This window comes from Rutilus rutilus, assembly GCF_951802725.1.
Source record: "Rutilus rutilus genome assembly, chromosome: 18".
Classification (NCBI taxonomy): Eukaryota; Metazoa; Chordata; class Actinopteri; order Cypriniformes; family Leuciscidae; genus Rutilus; species Rutilus rutilus.
Window position 1 is genome coordinate 26,561,443 of NC_140231.1, and position 27,832 is coordinate 26,589,274.

Here is a 27,832-nt window from a genome sequence, read left to right on the forward strand (position 1 = left end):
AACATTTCAGCCATGTCAGCCCTTAAGAAGCTTGATGGGAAATATTAAATGTCTATACAGAGGCCCCAACATAAAAAGATGTAGTATTTCTCCAGCAAATGTACATTTTCCTGGGTATTTCTGAGAATGTCTGTAATGATAGTGGTAAACCTCTAATCCTATCTTCTGCTTACCAATATAGGACTTATTTATTAGTTTTTGTGTGCATTGTTTTTGTGTTGTTTGATTGTTTTTGGGAGTATGGATAAATTCTTCTTTTACCAGCTTGAGATATGGGTCACACCATGTCCCAACTTGGCTTGGCCCAACGTGCCCTGCGTGTGGGATGAGCACAAAGAATTATGAGCTTGTGGAGAGTGTTTCCTGAGTCAGCTGTGATCCCTCTCTTTCTCATTCCACCCCGGGCGGTCTAGTTCCTTCTGACAGATCAGTAGCAGCTGAGAGAGTGCTGTTTGGGTCTAACCGGGAACTGGGGGTGGGTGCCATCTGGATCATGTGACTTTGGCCACCCTACCCTCACCTTTGCTTGTAAGAGCACGAGGCGTCCTTATCCAATCACGCCTGGAATGCAGCTTGCCACTTGGGCTATTTCTGCTGACTGTCGCTATCGAACTACAGCTCGAACAGTTTGACACATGGGATGTTTTTTTTTCTTTCCCCCGTCTCCCGTTCTTTCCAGATCCCTCTCTCTCTCTCTCTCTCTCTCTCTCTCTCTCTCTCTCTCTCTCTCTCTCTCTCTCTCTCTCTCTCTCTCTCTCTCTCTCTCTCTCTCTCTCTCTCTCTCTCTCTCTCTCTCCCTGAAGCTTGTGGGTTGAACTTTTAAGCTCCCTGGCAGCGCTTCATTGGTAGCTGTGAAACGAAACGCAGCCTCTGTCTGTGAGTAAGGGAAAGAGAGAGAAAGAAAGGAAAGAGGGTGGATGAGCAAGACAGAGAGGGAGAGCAAAAGGGGATCAGACACACTAAACGGTGGGTGAGACAGATCCAGGAAGAGCTGGACAGAGACAGATCAAGGCAGACAGGAGAATGTCTCACCGGCTTCGGTTATATTTTGGATCTGGACGCAGTAACACTGCACCAGAGTTTGAGCAGCTGAATGGGACTGTGGAAGACAGAGATGAGAGAGGCTATAGTGGCGCAGGGGCCATGATGTTCCATGTACAGCCGCAAAACGGAGGACTTGTCGAAAGCCCGGAGTCAGGTTCAGTTACTTTTTCGGATGCCTCTCTAAAGCGAAGCTCTTCCATGTTCATCCCACAGCTCCAGAGTCAAACTGAACCACGGACGACCAAGAGCACGTCTGTCCAGATATCTCTACAACGCTCAACTGCATCTCAAGAAGATGCATTACCCTTTGATCCACCTCCAGGGTACCCTCAGGATCCAGCTCCAGCCTACACTGAGCCTGATGAAAGTTGGTTCTTACCTCCACCTCCAGCTTACCATAGAGTAGAATCCACATCCTGCCAAAATGTGGAACAAAGTCAACCAGGTACTGAGCCGATCCAACCTAAGAGGCAAGTCTTTTGTGTCCGGCCATGTGATGGACAAAATGGTTATGCTAGTTTGGGTGTACCCAATGGAAGTCCTCAAGGGATTACCATTGGAGGTTTCAGTATTCGTAGAAGATCTGCAGATGGCTCCGATCCCCAGGAGTTTAGGATCATGCCATACAGCGAGGATGGACAGAATGGCCGTTGGTCTGTCCTGCAAAGCTCAGACAGAGGTCCTGGCATGCAAAGACTGGTATTCCAGCTTCAGCAGGACCAAGGACGGCACCCGAGCCCTACTTCTCAAGCTGACATGAGTGACTTAGGCATTACAGGTTCTAAAGGCAGCCGCTTGGTGCGGTATCCTCGGATCCGTCTTGAGAGGAGTGCTTCGCAACCGTTGCAATTCAGAGGAAGTCCTTCACGCCTCGGATCCATGCCAAACCTTCATGCCCCGATCTCAGAAATGGAGACTGAGAGTGAGATTGTTGAGAACAGAGCTCAAGGCTGCACATTCAAAATTAGTAAGGAACAGAACTCGCGACAGCCCAAGTTTAAGATCTATTTCAGCCAGGGAGGCGAGCACAGCCCCATCCATGCACAGGATATTAGCTTTGGAAAGGCGCCTACCTGCAGCAATCCACAGGTAATTACAACTGAGGGTCTAAAGTTGAGTTGAATATGAAGTGCTGATTCATTTTAACGTTTAAGGCCTGTTTTATTAACATGCCATTGTTTCGTTACCCAAAGAATGCAGTTAGGTGAAAACCTCGCAAAGTGTGTTTTAATAGTTTTTAAGTGGCTGGAGAATGGGAAAAACAGATGAAAGAAGAGGTAGCAGGAAAGAGGAGGTGGGATCAGGAATGACTTACCCACATTCTGGGAAGTGAAAATTCCATGAAAATAGGGGCCAGGAGCAAGACGTAACCACGTCTTTGGTTTCCCAACAAGCATACAAATTCTTATACTCAATATGATATTCAGAAGTGGAAAATATACAGAAGCTAAAAGCATTTTCAGATGTAGCTTCATTCATAGGGGCATGTCCACTTGTCTTTTTTCCTTCTCTTAAGAGGAGCTTGTTCTATCTTTAGTCCCGTGTCAAGTGTTGTTGTTGGTTTTGAAAGCGGCCTTTCTCCCTTGGCCTGGGTCACTGTTCATCTCTAGTAACAGCTGTTCTGTGGTGATTAGGGTCTAATATATAGTTACACATACTGCTTTTCTTAGTTCCAGTAACTTTTTAAAACAAAGATTTGACAGACCTGTGCTAATATACTGTTGAAAAATATAGAAAATCTCCATGCATAATAGTTAGATTAAGCTCAAGGCTTTGTTTTGAGTTATTGCTTCTTAAGCATTTAATTATTTTTTTATATATGCCACATATAATTAGTTATGCTCTACAGGTTACCATTGAGATTCGAAAGCCCCTTCAGTGATTCATTCCTACTCATGTTAGATGCCAATTCATCATAGCAGTGCTGACACAGACACACTTTAAGTGCCGTTACTAGTACTAGAACTAGTATTTATCATGTACAGAATTCATAACAGCATCTTTCTGATGGAATGTGGAAATTGGGACTTCACATTTTGGAAGGTCTTGAGTCTCTGAGATGTCCACATTCAAGAATCTTCCGATTCCACAATCAGGAATGTCACACACACATACCTTCCCCAATTTCCGTGGTAGCTATCGGCAGCATATGTATTTCCAGTACCTGCTCAAAAGACTTACTGGAAATGAGTCAGTCAAAGAGCCAAATGTTCCAGCAGCAGAGTTCATCAACTGAAGTGAACCCCGCTCTCACACAGATCTGTTTACTTTTTGCTGTCATGATTGCTCTTTTGAATTCCTCAATCATGTCTTTTGATGTATCTTATGACATTTGCTGAATTATGAAGGTAAGGCTTGTAATACCTCATAACTTGTAGAGTTCTTGTTTACAAAGACTATCCACTTTTACATTACAGATCTGTATCAATACTACTTTTTAATAAGATGCTTTGCAGAATTTCCAGAATTCAATAGCTTTCACATAACTATATCAAATTTCAGTCATCATTTATTGCATCTGTTCCCTGTGGGGTGTTTGGATTTCCCGTTGACTTGCCAGTGCTCAGGTTAATACATGCAACTGTTTGCTGTCCCACAAGTTTTAGCAAGCATGATGAGGGGATGTGGGGGGAAAATCTCACTTAAGTCTGCTGTGGCAGCTTTCTTGCAGAACTCAGGATTTAGTGCTTTAAAAAGCCTGTGTGTGCTCAGAGGTAAGAGAAGAACAACTTGAGAGAATGAAAATGAGATTTAGTCAAGCTCTATCAGCATTTCCTATTGCTGTGGTGGTACCTTACTGTTGTGGCTCGGAAAGGAACCCTGTTGCTAAATTTGTGGGGGCTCCAGTCTTATTTTAGCACTTCTGAGTGTTGCAGATCAGTTGTCGGAAGTTTTTTCTTGGGTCTTATTGTCATAACCCCTGACCCTAACCTTTGCAAACCTTAGCTACATGACCTAAGTAATGTAGCTAATGTTTCATAAACAAGTTCTCCTTCTGGTAAAGAGCACAACATGGTATTCCATGAAATTCCGTTAATTCCCCCATGGGCCTGTTGGTTCTTATGTTCCTGCTGTCTTGATTTCAGCTTGTTTTCTCTGTTTCTGCACATTTTAGCCTCTTTAACGGCTCAAGTCAACTGCTAACTCAGCTCTGTAATAGACGATGACTAAGCAAATATTTATTTTTAACACTCAGACCATTGTGTGGGAAAAGGGTTTTCAGGGTCATAAAGACATGATATCTTAATGGTCTCAAAGACATCAGTTAAATAATTTGTACTTATTTAGAGCATCTTTTTTATTGCACAATAGTTTGCTTAGTGACACGAATCTTTGTCAAGACATAATTCTTCTGCAATGTGACCTTTAAGATTAAACTAGCGTATTGAGTTTCCTAGGTCATTCCTTCATACCTTTTGGGTTTAATTAATTGCTTCATTTAGCTTCTGTTTGTGATTCACAACTGCTGTTGGTGGATTGGTGGCTCTAACCCCATTTGACTCAGAAACACTTAACATTTAATCAGAGGAATGTCTCAGACATGGTGGGTTTTCCATGATGAATAGGGGGTTGAGAATGTATTTGTGGTCCTGTTTTTCACTCACCACCACAAATAGTGACTCATACTTAACCTTTCCACAATAAATGAGCGTTGTTGTCCGAAAGCTACACCCATTCTGCTGCTCTGGTGCTGACTAACTGGGTGTCATTGTTTTTATTGAAATTTTTTTTTTTATATATACTGTATATACTTTTTTTTATTTATGATATTTTTTTTTTTTATTGAAATTTATTATATTTATTAACATTTTTATATGCTCAGATATGCTTAAGATTTTGTTGTTGTTGCCGAACTGTTTTTCTGTATTTATATAGTAGTTTGACCAGTTTTGAGATGTTGCTAAAGATCTCAGATTTAATCGGTATTGGACAACGTTCTCCCAAATGTGGTTCCCGTTAACTACACCCTCTGTGTATTTAAAATATTTTACTGTTTGTCATCAATGTCATTTTCAATATAAAGCATGTTCATGGTAATTCGTTTTTACAGATACATTCAGTGCCCTAAACAGTGTGCACCCCAGATTGCGAGGATGTGCTCGTCTTTGTTGTCTTAATAAGTTTATTCCACACACAGGCTCGCATTGGTCATGATCGGTCCAAGAATGGGCATTTCAACCTTGGTCAGGTAATCTACTGGTCTACCCTGACCCAACTACCTGACAATTACAGCTGACAATCTCACAGTTTGGCTTATTGGAATTGGTGGATGGACTGAAAGCTTGCGATTGGCGGTTCATACATTAATACACTCCTTCTGACTTTTGACCCTTACTCATTACTTATCTGCTGCACCTCATTGGGTTGGTTGTCAGGTTTTCCCTTTTTAAAGTGATACCTTTGAAATGAACACTGCCCTTATTACTGTATTTCCTTTCTCTCTCTTTCTAATGCATACACATTCATTCTTCTTGGGTTATACAGATGTGTATTTGTCCTCATCTTTGTGGTTTTCATTGCCAAGTCCTGCTGAAGTCAGTCACTGTTTCACTGCCAAAACTCTACATTACTACTTTTTAATTATTTTAATTTCTTCTCGCCCTCTCTTGTTCTTTCTCTTTCATATATAGACCAGAGATGACTTCCTTGGGCAGGTGGATGTGCCTCTTACCCATTTACCGGTAAGTTCATGTGCTCTTGTGACATTCAAGTAGATATCTGGTTTGAGGATATCTTTTTTTTTTTTTTTTTTTTAGCTCTTAACTGAAAGGTTAAGAGATGGAAGTTATTGAGGGTCACATGACGGCAATTAAGCAACTCAAAATGTTGAAGCCCATATCCCTGTACGGAGTGGAAAGGGAATTGCTTGGAATGTAAACACACAGGCTGCTTCTGAGAGGGCTATCCCAACTAAAAAAAATCACTCTGCCAAAAATAAGAAGGACTTCCAGGGTGGCCCAGTTTAGCCCCTACCACAACATTATTCAGTATGATATTAATGTTTGGTCAATGCAGCATTCCGTTCATGTTAAAATGTCACATAAAATTCTTGACCACCTAGCTAATCACTTTACAACGCCAATCGATTTTAAATCTTAGCACTGGCTAGGTTTATATGTCATCATGGACTGTATATTTTCTAGTTGTGTTGTCACAATACTAGAATTTCTAACTTTGATATGATACACTATCTTCTAGCACAGTGGTTCTCAAATTGTGGTAACTTGGCACTTACAGTCCTAAAATTGTATAATTTAAAGTGGTATTTTCTGAGAATCCTGAAAAAAGTATCACCATTTCCACAAAAATGTTAAGCAGCACAACTGTTTTCAACGCTGATAATAACAAGAAATGTTACCTGAGCATATTAGCATATCAGCCAGCATATTAGAATGATTTCTGAAGGATCATGTGACAATGAAGATGATGCTGATAATTCAGCTTTGCATCACAGAAATAAAATACATTTTAAAATATATTCAAATAGAAAACAGTTCTTTTAAATTTGTAATATTTCACAATATTACTGTTTTTACTGTATTTTTGATTAAATAAATGCCGCCTTGGTAAAGCATTAGAGACCTATTTCAAAAACATAACAAAATTGTAATGTTTCTGAACTTTTGACAGATACTGTATATATGTATGTGTGCATGGATTATAATTGTATATGTAAATATTATTCTATCTTAAAGTGTTCTTTTTTCAATGCATATTATTTGTATCATTTTCAAACACAAATATGTTTTAAAATGTAAATGTTTTTAAAATAGTCTAGTACAGTAACTAATATTTTTGCAACATAGCACAGCCTTTCATTTACCTTATTTCTTCAAAACAGTCCAAACCACACAGCGTCTCAAAGAAGACAGGTGTTGGCAAGCTTTGCGCTTGATAAAGTCATTGGTTTTCAAAATGGCGTTTTGTTCCAGTTAACTTTTGAGCAAGAGATAGTTTTCTTGCAGTGGACATTTAGGAAAAGATTTGGAATGGAACAACCCTTGTTTTCGTTTGAAACTATTTCCAGTGGCTAAGTGACATTTCTGTGCTGGATTGCATATTTAGTCTCGCACACGGAGTCTGGTCTGTTTTCCTTGCGGCCGCCTACATATCTACTATTCACTTCTGCATGGTTGCAGTCCAGACCACTTATTGCTGAATATTTAAAAGTGGTTTCCTATACTTGGATCAGACATGTATAGATTGATATATATTTCCTTGGAGTGTTTATTTATTAAGATACCTTGCAGATTTGAGTTCTTTCTGGTTTTGAAGTCTGAATGCTTTTCACCTCTAGTTTGATCTAGACTTGCCAAACAGGAAAGCTCTCCCGTTTTCCTTCAGGGCCTCCAATCTTTCCTCACATAGTTTTGGTTTCGGGCACTGGCAGAGGTGCCAATTCCATCAATTTCCATCAGATTGTAGCCACTAATGACCAGCTACGAATATCCAACCTGTGGGCAGTTTAAATGTAACGGGAGAACAGTGTTACATAAGACAGCTGGACGCCACCCAAGGGTCTTTATCCCCCGTTCCCCACCTTCAGCCAAGCTGGGACTGTTATAGATTATTGCTTTGTGAGATTGCACTGAGATTAGCCCAGATCTGATGCATGTTTGTTTATTTTCTGTATTGTTTGTACAGACGGAGGACCCTGCAATGGAGCGGCCGTACACGTTTAAAGACTTTCTCCTCCGTCCAAGAAGGTCAGTGGATATGCAGCTCTCACAAACACAGTACAAGAACTTTAGTGTTATATTTTTTAGTTACAACAGTCTGATGTGTTGGTTTTGCACTTATTTACCTTATTCACAGGACCGTACGTTTTAGTGCTGCACGATTAATCGTATCGCAATCGCAATCGCGATGTCAAGCCTACGCGATTATATGACGCAAAATGCTGCGATTTTATATTAAAACAAATTAGCGCTGTTAACGCACTTATTAATGCAAATGCTTTTAAACCATTCATGCAGAATAAGACATAACGAGCTGCCTGTGAATTTCCTCCTGACACACACACACACACAGAGATAGACGCGCGCCAGTATCAAGTTCTCTTTCGCGGTAGAACGAACAACACACATGTATGCCAAAATGAACGCGCTGCCTGTGAATGTCCTGATAGACAGAAAGACTCGCGCTAATATCGTGCGTGCGCACAAAACAGCATGACAGAATACAGTTCTCTTTCGAGCTTGAACGAACAATAACACACACAATTATGCCAAAATGTATTTTTGTCGAGTATCTTCATAACATAAGAGTAGTCTTATGATGAACATGAAGAGTTGTGATGACTCGTGAAAGAATGAGGCGTGTGAGATCCGCGTCTCTGACAGTGGCTGGTCTTAAAGGGACAGTACACAGTAGCCACTAATTATATCTGTCGCTAAAGTTATTCTTTTTTTTTTTTTTTTTTTTTTCTTACCCCTGACATGTATGGTTATATGTACTCTTGTATGTAAATTATGTTTTGTTCTTGTTAAAATGCAAAAAATAAATAAAAAATCTGTCGCTAAAGTTCACCAAAGAACAAAGGGAACAAAGAAAAACACTCACTGCTTTTGACTAAAGAACTTTTTTCTTTAGGCTGATTATCACTAATCTGTGTGTGCATTTATTTTCCTTTAGAACCAAGCAAGTTGACTCATGAAACCATTTGTTTATTATATCGCAATCGCAATCGTAATCGCAATATTGACCTCAATTATCGCAATATGACATTTTCCCCAAATCGTGCAGCCCTAGTACGTTTGCTTCGATACAGCACATTTCAGAACGAAATGTGCAACTACCAAACTAACACCAGTGAATCCCCTTAATGCTTAGTGGCTATAGTTACAGTCAAAGATTTTGCACGGGAACAGTTAATGCTTGTGCACTTTGCTATATATTTAATATACTCGTTGATTACTCCACTTGACTATACACTATATGTCACTATATGGATAAAATGTTTTTTAAGAAAGATATTGAGGCTCTCAAAATATTAAAATAATTTCAAACAATTATTCTGCTTAAATTCTGGTGTAATTAAGGTCTTAAGGACTTAAGGAAAGAAAACAAAATATGTAAAAATGTTGATGTCTGTACTATATTTTACTGTTCTCTGATGACTGTACTTGACTCTGTGATGACATGTTTTTATGTCCTGTAGTCATAAGTCTAGGGTGAAAGGCTACCTGAGACTGAAAATGGCCTACATGCCAAAGAACGGCGGGCACGAAGAGGAAAGCAGCGAGATGAGGGAAGAAGCTGAGGTAAAACCAACCCATTAGCAGGAAGAATGTATGTAATTTGATCTCCTTTAAATGACTCCACTTCCCCTCAGCGTTCATCTCAAAAAGAAATTACTTCAGGTTTAAATCAGTTTTTTTTTATTTATTTTTATAGCAACAAAGATTGATTGACATTTTTAATAAATTATATCAATAATGCCCTATCAATTTTTTTTTTAAGTAATAATTGGTTCAGACAATCAAATTAATAATCAACTAATTTAATCAACTAAATCAATTAAAATTAATAAATATGAAATGCCAAAATGCAAGTAAATTAATAACAAGGGCAGTGCCAAATTAATTACGGAACATTTTCAAAAGACAAAAAACTATAACTAAAACTTGACCTTAAATGAAATAGTAAATGTCTAAACATGTAGATTTAAATTAGATGTGGAACGTTTGTGTGTAGATGTAGACCATCCAAATTTATAGACTCTGGCACATAACAGAGAGAAGGCTTGAAATGTTTTCTATCTGAAAAGACACAATTAAATGTCTCCTTTCTTGCTTTCTCTCCTGCTTTTTAGTGATTTTTAGTGGCTTTTTATGCTTTTTTATCCTCTCATCCCCACAGACTACTTGGCATTTTCCATTTTAAAGTATGCCATTTGGCTTGAACCGGTTGACTGTCTGGCATTTCCTTCCTTTAACTTTCTAGCTTCCTGTTCTCTGACTTCTATTCCCACTGTTCAGTTTTCGGTTTGGTTTAATATTTTTCTCTCTCTGCTAGTCGATAGTACAGTGTCAAAGCAACTGCAATACTAATCATAACTTGGTGGACCAGGATTTTAAGATGGAACAGGATTTTAAGATTTAAATGGCACACTGACTTCAAGACGTATGACTTCCTTATTGAAATATTCTTGATATTAAAATGATCTTATCCCTTGTCCCAGAAATATTGTCCCTAGATGTTTTTTTTTTGTGTGTGGAAAACTTTTGGTACTAAAATGATTACTTTTGTTGAACATCTGACTCTTACTTACTTTTTTGTCTCTCAACTTCTATTTCTCTGTCTCTCACTTTCTTCTTCTCAGGGGTGGGAGGTGACAGACTCCGCAGATCCAGGTTCACAGAGACCTCAGCAGCTCCTGCCTCCACTGCCTCCAGGCTGGGAAGAGAAGGTGGATAACCTGGGCCGGACCTACTACGTCAACCATAACAACCGCACCACGCAGTGGAAGAGGCCCAGTAGTGTGTATGTGACCTCTTTTGCCATTTATCCAAATGGTCTAAAAGCACATGTAAAAACAAGCAAAAACAATTAAATGCTAAAATCAACGTTTTACAACATTTTTCTTTGTGACGTAAAACCTTACCAGACTCTAATATGTGCGGAACAATTTTTATCTCCCCATCTGTGCTTTAGGGATGTGGTTTCAGAAACGGAAAATGATAATCAATTGCGGCAGATTAACCAGGAAGCCCACAGAGTTTTCCGCTCTCGACGGCACATTAGTGAAGACCTGGAAAATGAGCAGCTGGACATCAGGGACATAGACGACGTTAGTATTTAACCCCTGACCTCTGAGGCTATGACTTGAGTTAGATAGCATCATCATTTCTGCGAAAAGCTTTAGCTTTTTTTCCCCCTCATTGTGGGTAAAAAATCATAAGAATATCAGATTTTTTTATTTTTTATATATTTAGTGTAATAAAAACAATATTCTGTTAGGCTCATGCATATCCCTCCTTTTCCAGTCATGGGAACCCATATCTGAGGAAGACCCAACTTTATTGACTGAAGGTCTGAACCATTCTCTGTCCGGACCCTCCTCTCTGGCGATGCCCCTCTCCAGCACTCCAGAAATCTCAGATGAGATCAGCCTTAGATTGTCTCTCGCTCCAGACACAAACGGAGAAATCCCAGGACCCAGCTCTGCTGTGGTAAGAAAGAAAAAAACGAACAAACAAACAAAATATCTTTCTATGTTAATAGATGTTATAAATACATCTTTATATACAGTTAGTGGCCAAGTGATGTCCGTAGGGGATGTTTGTTTTTAAATGACCCTACAAGTTTGATTAAACCATCAAAATATGAGGAAAATATTTAATATATGAGGGAAGAACAAAACACTTAGAAAAAGCATAGAAAACCAAAAAGCTTACAGAAAAAAAAGCCTACATTGGCTATAACATAATCTTTTGTTGTTACTCTCTTGTTTTTGCACAAGTTCTTTGTATGACAGCCTGGCCAAAATATGATGTCTGCACAATTTGACATGTTTCATAACATTATCACAAACAAAACAATTGACTCCAAGCACAAGTGGCATGTTTTTTTAGTCTACTTAAGGGTATTGCATTTGAAATTCTTGAAATTTTGTTATTAATGATGTCAGAACTAATAGCTGACTCTGAAGCACATCCACACATGTGTACCTCTGCACACTCATGCTGAATCACTCGGTGAATCATTGTGGAGGCAGCGCAGGGGTCTTCTGTAAACTTCTGTGAACAGGAGCCACTCAGTTTGGAAAAATTTCTTTGTTAAATTCTTTGCACTGGCTTGTCTCTTTTTGGTTTTCTTTTGGACTTAGATTGTGGTTTTCACAATAAAATTGCTTAATACATTCTCCATTTGTTCAGACAATGTAGTCTACATGTCCAGACTGATCTGTGCAGAATGAATTTTGTTACACAGAGCTGAAGGTGCTACAGACTCTTATTTGTAGCTGAAAGTTAGACTGAATGTTTAATAAACGGGGCCTAGGGAAGTTGAAACTGAACATTTTTCCTCTGCTGATGCCTATCATGACATCTGCCGTAGTGCTATATTCATCAAGCATTTCAGATACATAAGCGCCAGAGGCATTACTGTATTTATACAGTCATGCAAATGATGCGTTTAAAATCGCTCAATCGCTAACTCATCTACCATTAAATACATATCGAATGGCGCATGTGAGTGACACTACTTAACTCGTTGTATGAATTTGGTCACGTCACATTTGAAATGACAAAAAAAAAGTACCGGAAAGCTGTTTTTGAAAATAAATTATATAATATATATACAGTATATTAATATGAATATATATTATATACATTTATTTTCAACCACTGCTTTCAAGTGCATTTTGTCATTTCGAATGCGACGTGACCATATATATACATATGAAGACTTAAAGGGATACTCCACTTTTTTCGGAAATATGCTCATTTTACATCTCCCCCAGAGTTAAACAGTTGAGTTTTACCGTTTTAGAATCCATTCAGCCGAACTCCGGGTCTGACGGTACCACTTTTAGCATAGCTTAGCACAGATCATTGATTCTGATGAGTCCAGTAGCATTTCTTTCAAAATGACCAAAGAGTTTCAATATTTTTCCTATTTAAAACTTGACTCTTCTGTAGTTAAACCGTGTACTAAGATCGACGGAAAATGAAAAGTTGCGATTTTCTAAGCCTATATGACTAGGAACTACTCTCATTCCAGCGTAATAATCAAGGAACTGTGCGGCTGTACCATGGGTGCAGCAGGCGTAATGATATGACGCAGCGCCTGAAAATAGATCTAATAGGTTAGACAAACTTAGTCCCGGTCACGTTGGAAGAAGTTACCGGGCTGGGGACTATTTTCAGGCGCTGCGTCATATCATTACGCCTGCTGCACTCATGGTACAGCCACATAGTTCCTTGATTATTACGCTGGAATGAGAGTAGTTCCTAGCCATATAGGCTTAGAAAATCGCAACTTTTCATTTTCCGTCGATCTTAGTACACGGTTTAACTACAGAAGAGTCAAGTTTTAAATAGGAAAAATATTGAAACTCTTTGGTCATTTTGAAAGAAATGCTACTGGACTCATAAGAATCAATGATCTGTGCTAAGCTATGCTAAAAGTGGTACCGTCAGACCCGGAGTTCGGCTGAATGGATTCTAAAACGGTAAAACTCAACTGTTTAACTCTGGGGGAGTTGTAAAATGAGCTTATTTCCGAAAAAAGTGGAGTATCCCTTTAAGATGCAAAAGCTTCTAACTCCGTCTAAAGGTTTTGTTTAATATTAATATTTTTATCAGGCTCCTATGTATAGGTTATTATTTTATGTTTGTGAGTAAATTTAGATTTATGCTTTGGACGCTATTTAACTTTTTGTATGAATTTAGTCACATCCCAAATGGCAAAAAACTACTTAAAAGCAGTTGATATAAAAAAAAAAGAAATGTATATATGTGTAAATATGAAATAATTTAAATAATTTTTTTGCTGTTCAGATCATAAGCAACTGTACAAATTTGAGTGAGAGAGGCCAAAATATTATATTTTTGCTGGCTGTATGAATTTAGGGCCTGTACCACTTAGAAAATGGCCACTCATATAGATATTAGATATTTATGTCTTTATTTATTTATAACCGTGTCTAATGCCTTTTTATCTCTTTCTCTTACACCAGCAGAGTCATCTTTCCTCTCGGCTACGCTCCTCTAGTATGACCGATGGAGTCAGTGATCAAACTCAACCTCCCACACCAACGGTACACCTACTTTTCTCCTCCTCACCTCTCCTCCTCACTGCATGTGATGATTTGTTTTACTCACAGGACCGAATCATCTTTCACTCTTTTGGCTTCAAATCCTGTTGTCTCTAATGAACATCTTGGCTACCTTTGGGAATGACAATAATGTGACAGTAGGAATATGTGATAACACTTTCAAATGCTTTGAAGTAAACATGAAGTTAAAATTACTTCACTAATACACATTCCTGTCTTAAATTTGATCATTTCAAAGAGGAAAAAAATGTTTGTCTTTGTAATTTTTCATCAAAATGATTAAATAGGCTCTCAAACAACTCTACTTTTTAAAGATGACATCATCACTTTTCATGATCTAGTCAATCCCACGTGGAAACGAATCATTTCCCAACCTACAGTTGTTAGAATGAGCTGAGAATAATACTGTTGACTTTAATCAACTTTGGAGCCATGGCATTCCTGGCACATTGAGCCTCGGTGCTCGTAAAGGTTCAGGTCCGACATGGAGGATTTCCTGACAATGTTTTCCATCTCTTACTAATATTATCCTCCCACTTTGTACTATATCTGTTGAAAAAGATAAATAACACACCTTTTCACATTACATAATGCTGAGAATAATACTGTTGACTTTAATCAACTTTGGAGCCATGGCATTCCTGGCACATTGAGCCTCGGTGCTCGTAAAGGTTCAGGTCCGACATGGAGGATTTCCTGACAATGTTTTCCATCTCTTACTAATATTATCCTCCCACTTTGTACTATATCTGTTGAAAAAGATAAATAACACACCTTTTCACATTACATAATGCTTGACAGATCATTAATGCACATGCACAGGTCGTTTTTTGTAAATTTGATTAATATATTAAATATATATATATATTTTAAATAAATATATTCATATTTCACTGATGTTAAGCATTATATAATGTAAGTGACAAAATAGTCAACGTTATATAAAATGTCACCTGATGTTCACTCAGAAACACATCACCTGTCTTTGTGTTTTTGTGTGCGTAATCTGTGTATGTCAAAGGATAATTCAGAGTGACTTATAGGGTATTATTAAGCTCCCAGGATTGATTTATTGAAGCTATAGTGGTGATTATGATGTCATCGGATGAGTTAACATGTTTCCATGGTGATAATGTGACTGTGGGAGTTCTGGAACATTTGACAGTGCAGCTTTCCCAGTAATGTTTGGAAAAAAAGTGTAGTTGTAATCAATTGAGTTGTAAGAGAGTTGTAATCAATTGTCATTGCACAGGGGCATTTCCATTTACACATCGGTTTATTGATGGACATACACTTGTTAATGCTGATGTAGAGGAATTACACAGCTGTAACATCTCATAATGTTCCACAAACTAAGTAAAAACGTACCACTGAGAAAAGTCCTGCTCAAGTCATCCTTGTGATTGAGGTTAGGGTTGATTTTTAACTAGTTCTTCCAATGTTTCATCATTGTTCTCGGGCTCGAATTGATATGGTAAAATCGACTCCGTCGTTACTGTCCTTACAGTGTGTACGGTCATTGAGAATTTAGGAAGCCTCTGGAACTGAAATTCAGAAATGGTAATGGTCGTTTCGTTTTCGACACACGCTTTAAGCGGTCGACCAATCACAACAGACTATGCCATCTGACCAATCAGAGCAGAGTAGGCTTGCAGAAAGGAGGGGTTTAGAGAGACCGAAACTTCGAACAAACCGTTTGAGAAATGAGGTGATGTGCAATGTATATTATATATTTAGTAAGGATTTTTTTTACCTTGGATGCATGTAAATCTATTGTATTTTTGTACTTTAACTTGGTTTTTAATGCTGTAAGATGCATCGATGCACAAGAAAAACATTGTGCTGTCTTTTTAAATGATCCTCCAAATGCTGTTTTACAGCAGATAAGCCACATATGGTAAAATTAAATTACCCGTGTGGATGAGGTCACCGTGTGAACTGCTCCCGTTTACATGAGACAGGAAACAGACACAGACACTGGATGTTTCACTGGAAGTCCACCACATCTTTGAAGCACTTTTGCTTCATTTAAAAGGCATGATTCCCAGCCTTGACTTATGTATTTATTTTCAGAAAGTTTCCTGCCGGCTGGTCTCACGTGACTCGCTACGGTGTGCAACTGTTTGAAATTAGGTTTGTGGAAGGGTTAAGAGATTGGGTTAGTCTCTCTTCTGTTTTGGTGTCTATTTCATTATTGTATCATGGCATTTAGACCAGTGCATGCTGGGAATTTCCAAGATAAGATCTGGCAGCTCGCGCAGTAACCTTGTGCTATGGATTAAGATCAGATATTGAACCTTATAAAGGCATAAAGCAAATGTGATGCACACTCAATTTGGATTTACTTCTAAGCTTTGTATGATTTAGTTGTTTGTAGAGCTTTATTTATTTGAGTACTAGATGTACTGACAAGGTGTTCAGAACCATATCAACACTCGACTCTGGAGTTGGTCACCCATAAATGACAATTGTCTTAATTTACTCATCCTCATGTCGTTCCAAACCTGCTGGAGTTTCTGTTACATGGAGCACAAAAGGAGATGTTTTAATGAATGTTTGTTCTGCTCTTTTTCATACAACAAAATATCGTAACCTCTAAAAAAAAAAAGTTATGTACCATAAAAGTAGCCCATACAACTCATGCTCTATATTCCATGTTATCTAAAGCCATATTTTAGGAAAAGCCAGAATTTACACTACCTTTCAGACATTTGGGGTCAGTAAGATTGTTTTAATGTTTTTGTCTCTTTTGTCTCTAAATGTCTCCTATGCTAAATGCAAGGCTGCATTTATTTAGTCAAACATACTGTAAAAACAGTAATAATGTGAAGTATTACTACAATTTAAAATAATGGGCTTTCTATTTTAATATATTTTAATATATTTTAAAATGTAAAAGCAAGGCTGAATTTTCAGCATCATTACTCCAGTCTTCAGTCACATGATCCTTCAGAAATCATACTAATATGCGGTTTTTGGTTCTCAAGAAACATTTCTTATTATTATCAATGTTGAAAACAGTTTTGCTACTTAATATTTTTGTGGGAACCGTAATAAGTTTTTGTTTTCAGGATTTATCGATGAATAAGTCAAAAGAAAAGCATTTGTTTTAAATATAATTATTTTGTTACATAATAAAAGTCTTTGCTGTTGCTTTTGATCAATTTAAAGCATTCTTGCTGAATATAAAGTGTTAATCTCTTTTTTTTTTTTTTTTTTTTACTTCCAGACCCCAAATTTTTTGAACAGTAGTGTAAATCTGTTACTGTCATATATTGTATGGTTTTTAGATTTGTAATATAGTCAGGGTGTACTGCTTTTATGATACCACTTTTGCCCTTCACAATATCTTTTGTGTTTCTCAGAAGAAAGTCATACAATTTTAAAATGACATGAGGATGAGTAAATGATGACATGATTTTCATTTTTGGGTCAACCGTTCCTTGAAGTGTTATATCTTATTCCCTGATTTACTTGTGAGTTACTCTTACTCATCTGGTCCAAGTTTTTGCAAGGCATCTCCTAGTGCCTGGGATTATTCTAAAGAGCAGTCTTAAAAGTACAAACCTGAATAGTTTGAATATAATGTAGTCACATTAATCTTTTACCTCCACACTTCAACAGCACTCTTGAACTTTGAACTTTGAAGGAACATTTCCTTTACGCTGGATATAAAAAACGCTTTTCCTCATCCGGCTGAATCCGCTTTCAAATAGATGCCTTTTCCGTCTACTTTGTTCTTACAAGAGGCCGGTTGGTTGGTGGCCCGGTTGTCTCTGACTGTGAAGTGCTTCTCAGAGTTGCAGATGAGGGATTTTGCAAATCTGTATGATATCAGCGTGGGCGAGAGGTGGCATTTCCCCCACACTTCCTGTCCCTGTGTGCAAGGAGGCTGACATTTCACACCAGTGCAAATGTTCAATCATTATTTGAAAGGATGGCTTATAGGATTGCCCTGTTTGAGACAAGTGTCTTTTATTACATCCATATAAACGCAGATGGAGAGCATTTCATTTACTGTCAGAGAGTTGAAGCTTTCAGCATTTGAAATGTAAACTCTGTGTGCCAGTCGGATGTTAGTCCAGGTGGTGTTTCCTCAGTATTTTTACAGTCGGTGAGTCAGTAGGCAAGTGTGAGTCAGTTTGAAATGCTTTAGTATTATTATTTGTTTTAGTTTCATAGTTTCATTGTTAATGTGTGGAGTTCCCTTACAATTATATGAATTAATTAAAGGAATGGTTCATGCAAAATAAAAATGCTGTCATGATTTACTGTCATTTTAAGACAAAAACAAAATGTTGAAAATGTAATCATCTCTTAATTACAAATTATGCTTTTTTTTTTTCTCCATAAATAAGCACCTGGGTATTGCATGCACTCTCTTATCATTCTTTAATCGAATCAAATCTCAATGTTTTCTCAAATCTAATTATTCAACAGTGATTTCATATTAAACCCACTCTCTGAGGTTCATCTAATCACATCCCGTTTGTTATTCCACTTTTTTGGGGTTGCTGTATCTTTACGTCACACTGCGGGGCACCTCTCACAAAATCACCCCCTTCAGCTGTCAAAAATTACCTAAAATAACCAAAACCACCCTGAAATCAACCCCCCTCCCCTTCTCACCATTACACTTTCTGGTTGACCCTATCCTTCCATTTGCCCTCATTTCCCCTCTCCCACTGGCCCAAAACTGGGCAGTTGCCCGCCCCATCTAAAAGCAGCTGTTATTGTCCAGCAGAGCTCCCAGACCCGACGAACAAGAGCACAAACGGTCACAGGCGTTGAGGACACCATGGTAATATCCACATGTTGTACTTTGTGTTCTCCTGTCTTCTTGGTTCTTCCCCTTCTTCTTCTTTTTTTAAACATATTTTATCATAGTAACATATTTTAAACATACTTTTATATATTTTTGTATTTCATTTATTTTAATTTATAATGAGGTGGTTATTATTATTAAATAATAATTAAAATTAATATAATTACATTTATTATTACTTATTTTAATTTAATTTATATTTATAAATTATTAATTTGTTTTAATTAATTTAAACAATTGTTTAGTTTTTTTTCTTATAGGAGCTCTATTTTAAAGGTGGCACATCTCATTTCACAAATATTTGTACTTTTTTTGTTTTATACCAGTTTTTTCAGCATGTGTATGACCATAAAATTAGAGATTGTGAGGGTTTGCTTTACACCTCGACTTGTCCATCTTCACCCTAAATGTAAAATCACCCAGACACATTTATCGGAGACATTTCAAACGTCATGTCACCTAGAGCGGAGTGTGTTTTGTACGTTGTGTTGCTTAGGTGTTCTCGTGAGTGTGTTTATATCTACATTTGTGTCTGTGAAAATGTGTTAGTATTCTGACAATATTCCCACAATCATCATATTAAATGTCATATCAGTTCACAAGGCTTCTCATACAAATATGACCCTGATATCACTGTCAGTCCTGTTACAATGAATGAATCTAAATAGATTTCAATCTCTGCAAGTTTTTTTCTGCTTCTCCTGGCTTCTGAATACACACACTCATTTGTCCTTTTCACTTTAAGTCTCCATCGGCCTCCTATGCCCTGACCACACCAGGCCTTCCGCCAGGCTGGGAGGAACGCAAGGACCCCAAGGGACGAATGTACTACGTCAACCATAACAACCGTAGCACCACGTGGACACGGCCCGTTCTGCAGGTACGTAATCTAGCGTAGCCTAGCTAAAGCTAGCGGAGGTCTATTCTTCATCAGGTGTTTTCCAGCAGCATCATCCACTGTCAAATCTGAGTGACTTTTATACATTCTTTCTTTATGACCCATCTTTGTTTTACTGCATCGGTCTCATCATTTTTTATTGTTCTGCCTTTGTCTGTTTGCATCCATGTTATTGTGTGCTCATCCCTTCACAACGTCTGGATGTTGTTTGTTCTGGCCAGCGTTGTGTGTTCCCTTGATTTATTTATTGCTACTCTGGTCCCTCTTGATCTATATCTTATCGTCCTCTTCCTTGTCCTAGTAAACTAATTCTTCATCCTTTGTAGGATGCTCTCCATTTCTTTTTCTTTTTAAAACAGTACAGGTAGAATGGTTTATTTAAAGAGGACCTATTATGCCCTTGTCTTGATTTTGTTTTTGGGGTCTACTAGAATAGATTTTCATGCTTGAATGTTTCATGCACATTATTTTTCACGTTTTACATTGATGCAGCACCTCTCTTCACAGTCTGTCAGGAACACTCTGTTTAGGTCCTGTATCTATGGACCCCCTCCTTCCAAAAAGAGCAGTGTGCTCTGATTGGTCGACTGGACGAACGTGTTGTGATTGGTCAACTGTTTTGAGCATGTTTCGGAAATAACCACAACCACAAGTTTCAACATACTACTAACAGAGCTCAACTTGGCCTAATCCCTTTTATTTTGCATATGTCTTAGGCAGGAATTATTTCTATGAGGAATATTGTGAAGTGTGCATTTCTGGAAGAAAACTCAAGACTACAATCGAGACGTTTCAGGGAGTTCTGAAAGTGCTTACTGATATAGACCATAACTCCCTTTGGAACGGGCTTTGTAACTTTGCAGATGTTTTTCATGCTCAAGCAGCAACATTTCACACTATAGAAAGTATAATACAGTAGGTCCTCTTTAACTGCTCTTCTGCTCTTTTAACTTTCTTAAAATATTGACAGACCATGTTTGTCCCCATAATAAAATTAAACCTTACGGTTATTGATAATTTTCATCAGCTTAATTAGCCTTTGCTTCCTATTATATTATTTTAGACCTTGCTCTCCATTCTGGACCTTTGTAAACCTTGAATGCAGCGTTCGCCCATATACCTGACCTTGTGGTGGCTAGCTAGCTAACCCTTCTCTTTGCCCAACAGCTCACTGAAGATGGAGCCAGTACCTCAGCTGCGGCAGCAGGGGGCGCTACAGCAGCCACACCCCCCGCTTCCACCCCTTCCTCCTCCAGCAACCATCTAATCGAACCACAAGTGCGCAGACCCCGTAGCCTCAGTTCCCCCACCGTCACTCTCTCTTCCCCAGTAGAGGTGAGAACATCCGTCAGTCCCTCTGTTCCACCCCTCACTTCCTACGCACTTTTCCCTCCTCCAAGCTCCAGTCCATCTAGCATATGTTTGATTCATCTCAAACAGTCTTGGCTGTTCTTTACCAATGTTTTTATACAAAGTTTCAAGTTTCAAGTGTCAAGTGTTACATAAATGTCGGTAAGATTTTTAAATGTTTTTGAAAGAAGTCTCTTATGCTCACCAAGGCTACATTTGTTTGATCAAAAATACAGTAAAACAGTAATATTGTGAAATATTATTACAATTTCAAATGGCTGTTTTCTGTTTTAATATATTTTAAATGTAATTTAATCCCTTGTTGGCAAAGTTGAATTTTCAGCATCATTACTCCAGTCTTCAGTATCACATGATCCTTCAGAAATCATTCTAATATTCTGATTTGGTGTTTAAGAAACATTTATTATTATCAAAGTTGAAAACAGCTGTGATTGCTGAATATTTTTGTGGAAAACATTATACTTTTTTCAGGATTCTTTGACTAGAAAGTTCAAAAGTATAGTAATTTAAATAAAAACTAATTTTTTTTTTAAATATTACATGTTCCTACTGTCCCTTTTGATTAATTTTATGCATCCTTGCTGAATACAAAATATTAATTTCTTTCAAAAACACTAATTTCTCATTCAATATTTCTCAAATTATTTTTTGACATTTGTACATGCCATATTTTGCTTTGCTTTTCCTCGCAAATTAGCGACAAACAGTGCAGGTCATTGTGTCATTTGTTTCATGCACATTGTAATTTTGCCCCTCATTTTTTCACTTTGGTGGCTTAATGTGAGGAATGTTTATTATATGTGTTGACATGGAGTTCTGAAGAAAGAAAAAAAAGATTCCTTCTAGATAAACTTCTGAGGTAAAAGTTGTTTGCACAAAGCTTGAGTCTCGACAGATGTTTTCTTGTGTTTGTGCATCTTTGATTTGAATCATGTCACTGGCACAATTGAGATTCAGATGATCATTTTGTGCAGTTGATTGCCATATGTTTATTACATTTGGTGCTAGACAAGTGTTAATGTTGAACTTGGGTTTCACACCTGTTTTGTTTCCATTGCGACTGTGCAGTGTAATATAATCACAATGTCCACACGCAGTTGGTCGAGATAGGAAATCAGAATTACGTTCTTTGCACACAGCCACTGGCTTCTTTTAGGTATGAACAGCTGAGGCAAATGATTAGTCGTAGCCCTTGTATTATGCGTGGATACGTTTTAATATGAAAGTCTGATGTCCCAAAAGCAAAGTCAGTAGAGAGACAATTTCCTGACCTATCTTCTCCAGACCTTTCAATTCAGGGTAATTTAATTCACTTCGATTTACAGTAAAGGAAAAAAGAATAATCCCGCTATTTAGCGTAGTGCCATTATCAGTCATCATCTTGTTCTCTTACAGCTGCCAGCAAACCCTTTTTTGTTATTTGCTTGTTTTATTAAATGTTTCTGAGACTAAATGCTAAGTCCAAACAACCATACTTTCTTGAAATGCTGATGCAGATAAAAGGGTAGTTGGGTACCTTAGGTTAAGTTAATGTCATCTACTACACTGATATAGATATTCAATTATATTTTTCTTAGGGATGCGCCGAAATGAAAAATCTGGGCTGAAACTGAAAAGGAAAATTCAGGATGCACTTGGCCGAAAACCGAAAATAAATTAATAATCAATTGAAATATTTTAAATGTAATTATCAAACTTATTTAATAATCAATACTCAAATAGCTCTAACTGAGTTGTTGGCATAAGGCAGTTTTTATATCAACTTTTTAATAACAGATTTGTTTCTACTCCAGTTTGTTGGTAAAATATGATATAAAATATATTTAAACGACAATAAACTGTAACATATATGTCTCGGATTGGCCATTGTGTTCATGCGCTTAACATATATGTCTGTGATTGGCTGCAATGATCAACACTTCAAAAACATGTTAATATACATTGATGACACAAATGTCTATTTACAACATGTTTTTGAAGCGTTGATCATTGTAGCAACATATATGTTGTGCATGTGAACACATTGACCAATCAGAGACATGTTGAGCGCAATTGCCAACCAGAGGTGGTTAAGAATCCGTTCAACGCACAAAATGCTAGAGAGAAATGCTGGTATCGTCACATTTTTTAAAATTTCAGTACCGACTTGGTACCGAAGTCACGCATCAACAGAAAACAGCACAGACTAAAAGATTTTAGATTTAAGAAGCCATATCATTACGGATTCAAATCCAGAAATTAATATTGTTAATCCAGAGCTAGTGTCCACACATCTGACTTTTTTAACTGTTGTAGCTTATCCACATTGTGTGCACAGAATAGCGCTAAACGTCTGTTTCGGTCAATGATTTCAGCCCTCCAAAACCATTTTGGACTGAAACCGAAAGCCGAAATTTCGGTGCATCCCTAATTTTTGCACATTATGACACCTCGCTAGAATACTTGTTTCTGATTGGTCAGTTGCTGAATTCTGATGTATATTGCATAGTACCTAGTAAACTGTATAATTGATCGTTGCCCTGGTCAGCCAAGTTCATACATAGCTGTGCTAGTTTATTGTCTCTATCACTTTATTGTCTCTATCACTTTCTTCACAAAAAAGTGCAATAGTTGAGTAACATTTTCAATCATAAGAATTTCGAGGGGTGCCAATAATTGTGGCATACGTTTTGAAGAAAACATTTAATTCCTTCAGTTTTTCTCTATAAATTTTTTTTTTTTTCAGTTAAAGTTTAGATTTTTACAGTGGTTGGACAGTAATAAAGTATCTTCACTTCGTTACTGTACTTAAGAATATTTTTTCAAGTATCTGTACTTTATCAGAGTATTTTTATTTCGAGAAACTTTTACTTCATTCCAAAGCATAATATCATAAAAACATATCGTTCCTCGTTATTTCTAACTGAAGAAATAGCCACATGATAGCGATGTCCGATTCATGAGCGAGCTGATTCGTTCCAGTGAACCTAGTTTTTCCTAATTTTTTAAATAGTATATGGTATATTATTTCACTTGTTCACAATCTTTCTTATTAGTGCTGACTAATGATTAATCTTACTAGTTATTTCTAGAATAAATAATAAACGTAGTTCATCGATTTAGTACTTTTTACTTTTAATGCTTAAGTACATTAAAATTCAAGTACTTTTGTACTTTTAAGTGAAAATGAGTACTTCTACTTTTACTGGAGTCATATTGTATTAGGCTATCTGTGTTTTACTCAAGTACTTGATTTGTGCATTTCATCCACCACTGGATTTTTGTGAATTTTTGTCTTTATTTTTATTTTTCTTCAAATAGGGACACTTGCGATTCACACACACACATACTGTCTATTCACACATGATGAGAGGATTTATTGTAGTATTTACTGTCAGAATGGCAACTTGGCATTTTTATTCATTTATTAATGTTCCCCAGAAACTGCAACAATTCTTTGAAGACTTTGAATAAAGAGTAAAACATCTTGGGATGTGTTTTTAATCTTGCCACAGGCTTTCAGGAGTTGTCCTTATTCGTGATCACAAAGTTGAATTGAGCAGCTGTTGTTTGTATCAAGTTTTAATATACTCATCAGCACTTGCGTGTGCGTGGAGGGAACAGGGCTGTTTTCTACCCCCGCTTTGTGAATTCGTATCAGTTGACGCTCCTGAATCGAGGGGTAGGGGCAGCTGTCCGTTTGCTTATCGTGAAACTCGCCAAAGTGTCACCATTGCCAAAAAGACGTTTAATCTCTCAAACAGCCATGACTTCATAGTTTCCTTCTGTTCTATTGCTCTAAATCCATGTCTGACCTTAAACCTGCTTCTTATTTTGTTTTTATAGTCCTTTGTTCTGATATATCTATATCTATATCTATATCTATATCTCGAGATCGAGAAATAGAATGTTATGGCAATATTTTCTAGTATAGCCTTAAAACATTATTCATGTTAGTGGGAATAGCTTTAAACAAGTAACTCTAGTGATCCTGAAAAAGTCTTGTGCTATACTAATTGCTGATTACCACTGGAAATAATTTTGATCACTAATTTAAAAAAAAAGCATAACAAATAAATAATATTATTATAAATAAAAATATATTATAATATTATATATTTTTATATATTATATAATATGTTATTATAATATGTTATATAATATATTTTATAAAATATAATATAATATATAAAATAATAAAAATATATTGTATTATAATATTTTTATATATTATAAAATGAATTCTTTGTGATGCTTCTTACAAACTGAATCCAAAAATATGAATCCACGGCAACAGACCACATATACTGTTGATAAAGCCCAAATTGTAATTTAATCCAGAACTTTCCTTTTAAAACTGCAAACAGTTGAATCTGTCAGGATGGGCCTCAGCCAGAGCTAATGGCCTCCGCTGTGAAGAATGACTTTGCTAATGGAATAAACAATAGCTCTTGTAGCTAATCTGCAGATGTTGGGGATGGGGGGAATAAGTGTCTTATGTTTGCTCTCATAGCAATTATTGCTAATTACAGCCGCACACTTCCGTGCAAAAAACATGGTGGCTAGCAAAAAAGGCATGGGACTGCCTGGTGTGGAATTGATTAAAATCCCTGTGCTTCTTTCCGACTCAGCTTGCTTTATGATAATATTCAACAATATATTTTAGCTGTTATAACTATATGCTGTAGACTTTCTAATTTTTTTTTTTTTACTAGATGTCTGTGAAGAATAATATAAAAGTTTCAGTAAAGGCGATAAGCTTTTGAAAAAGAAAATATCCCATTTTAATTTACATTTCTTTGAACTTTGATAGACTTTGAGCTCAGAGCTGATTCATTGTAGTTCATGTTCTAGAGTTATGAACACTTATGGAACAAAGTTATATTGCTTGTTCTCATCTTTTTTCCTTTGCTAGTTTAGCTTTTAGAAGGAAAGGATACCCAGAATTCATTCGTCAGATAAGCAATTAGGACTAATCACATGACAGGTTGTACATTTTCCACATCTGAAGTCAGATGATCTGTGGAATATTGGGTAAACATTTCACAAAGGTTTGAAAGTTTACAGAAAGAAATATGGGTTTGTGTTTAAATGAGTTACACAGGGCCATGTGAATTTAAGAGTTGAAAGGGAAACATTTGTTTTGTGGGGGAAAAAAAAGCAAGAGGGAGAGAAAAGAAGAGGTGAAATGGAGGTGAAAGTTGTGCGCTAATTAAAATTTTAGCAGGATTAAATAACAGCGTGCCGTCTCATTAACACGTTCTGCATTTTCCAAATCTTTTACATTTTGTGACATTTCCCATTCGTATAAGTCTTTCTTGCACAAAAAAAGTCTAATTAGTTACACAAAAAAGCTGTTAAACCTAAACAACGGAGTCTGATAAACGTTGACTCTTGTTTCCTGTTGCAGGGAGCCAATAACGCCCAGATACGGCGAGCCGTAAAGGACACGTTTTCCAACCCTCAGTCCCCCCAGCCTTCTCCCTACAGCTCACCTAAATCCCAGCATAAAGCAAACCAGAGCTTCCTGCCCCCTGGATGGGAAATGAGAATAGCGCCCAACGGACGGCCGTTCTTCATTGACCACAACAGCAGAAACACAACATGGGTAAGACAAACACTCACAAAATCTGTTGCAAGTTAGTGGCTGCGTCCGAAATCGCATACTCTTTTGAGTGTGTACTTATTTTGAATAAGACTCTTTTGGCGAGCGCTAAAAAAGTACGTTCTATATAGTATGAGTGTATGTAGTATGAATGTAATCCTCATTCTTCATGTTGTCACTGTCATATAACCTACCAGCGTCAGTTGTGTCGCTTCACTGCCATTCACAAATCCTCTCTTGTGGCCTCATGGGATAGTAAAGTGTCCATCGTATGCACACTTCAGAATCTCACCAGAAGTAGTAGGTCATTCGGGTACTTTTTGCCCACTCTTTTATGAGTACTTGAGGAATTTGGACCTAATTCTTTTCTCACATACTTTTTTTTTGCCTACTGTATAGTAGGGAAGTATGCGATTTCGGACGCAGCCACTGTTTTCTTCACGGTAAGGGCAATCCCAGAATGCATTGTGATGAGCTCTGAGGAAACAAATGCAAACTGGCCATGAGTGAAGAGATAAATGTTGGTCCAAAAATCACTAACAAATAGCAAATTAAAATGTTCTGTTCTGCACAATATTTGTGTGCTATTTATTTGTATTCCTAATATCACGCTGTTATTTTAGTAGCACGGTAATTGCAAACTCTGTTGTAGTCATAAGTGCACTATGTTTTGCACGTTTGTTGCTGGAGCACAACAGCTCTTTAGGTTTTGGAACGGAGCTATTTTCATTTGCTGACGTAACTATGCTTTATCCGCAGATGTGGTCATCTATTTATATATCATCACTAAGCATTTGTTTACTACGATACAAATACCATCAGGAGTTTGACCTGTAGCTTGACTGGTTGATTCTTCTCATGACTTTATACACCTGCATTGTCTGCTTGCAGCTGCAGTGTTTTGAGCAGTGTAATAATAATAATTATTATATTATTGTTGCTGTTGTTATGCATGTATAATGAATCATGAGTATTATTTTATTCATTATTCTCATATATCATTACTAGACTTTTATTACTTAAAATGTATATAGTTTAATAATAATTATATTATGTTATATTTTATTATATTAAATATATTATTGTTGCTGTTGTTGTTATTATCCATGCATAATGAATCATGAATATTATTTTAATGAATCATATTATCATACTACGGAAGCCCTGAACCGCAATGTAAAAAAAACAAAAAAACAATTCGTAAAAAAAATAAATTCTAGCATTTCGAGAATAAAGTCGAAATATAGAATAAAGTCGAAATATTTCGACTTTATTCACAATGCTAGATTATCATATTATTATACTTTTATTACTTAATGTGTATAA

At 37.0% G+C, this 27,832-nt stretch overlaps 1 protein-coding gene across 13 annotated transcripts in view; it reads left to right on the forward strand.

Annotated features, from left to right (window-relative positions):
• Positions 1 to 27,832, forward strand: part of nedd4l (NEDD4 like E3 ubiquitin protein ligase) — an 82,957-nt gene that overhangs the window by 36,268 nt on the left and 18,857 nt on the right. For 2 of the 13 annotated variants that reach the window (XM_084387808.1, XM_084387809.1), the window contains exons 6-17: positions 5,183 to 5,233; positions 5,676 to 5,726; positions 7,690 to 7,751; positions 9,206 to 9,308; positions 10,370 to 10,530; positions 10,702 to 10,837; positions 11,034 to 11,219; positions 13,730 to 13,810; positions 18,570 to 18,629; positions 19,399 to 19,533; positions 20,719 to 20,886; positions 26,312 to 26,509. In XM_084387808.1, coding sequence (XP_084243934.1) covers positions 5,183 to 5,233; positions 5,676 to 5,726; positions 7,690 to 7,751; positions 9,206 to 9,308; positions 10,370 to 10,530; positions 10,702 to 10,837; positions 11,034 to 11,219; positions 13,730 to 13,810; positions 18,570 to 18,629; positions 19,399 to 19,533; positions 20,719 to 20,886; positions 26,312 to 26,509 — 1,392 coding nt within the window. Of the gene's footprint in view, positions 1 to 841; positions 2,134 to 5,182; positions 5,234 to 5,675; positions 5,727 to 7,689; positions 7,752 to 9,205; positions 9,309 to 10,369; positions 10,531 to 10,701; positions 10,838 to 11,033; positions 11,220 to 13,729; positions 13,811 to 18,569; positions 18,630 to 19,398; positions 19,534 to 20,718; positions 20,887 to 26,311; positions 26,510 to 27,832 lie in introns of those variants that run through there. The other 11 variants (XM_084387813.1, XM_084387802.1, XM_084387804.1 and 8 more) reach the window with 9 other exon arrangements.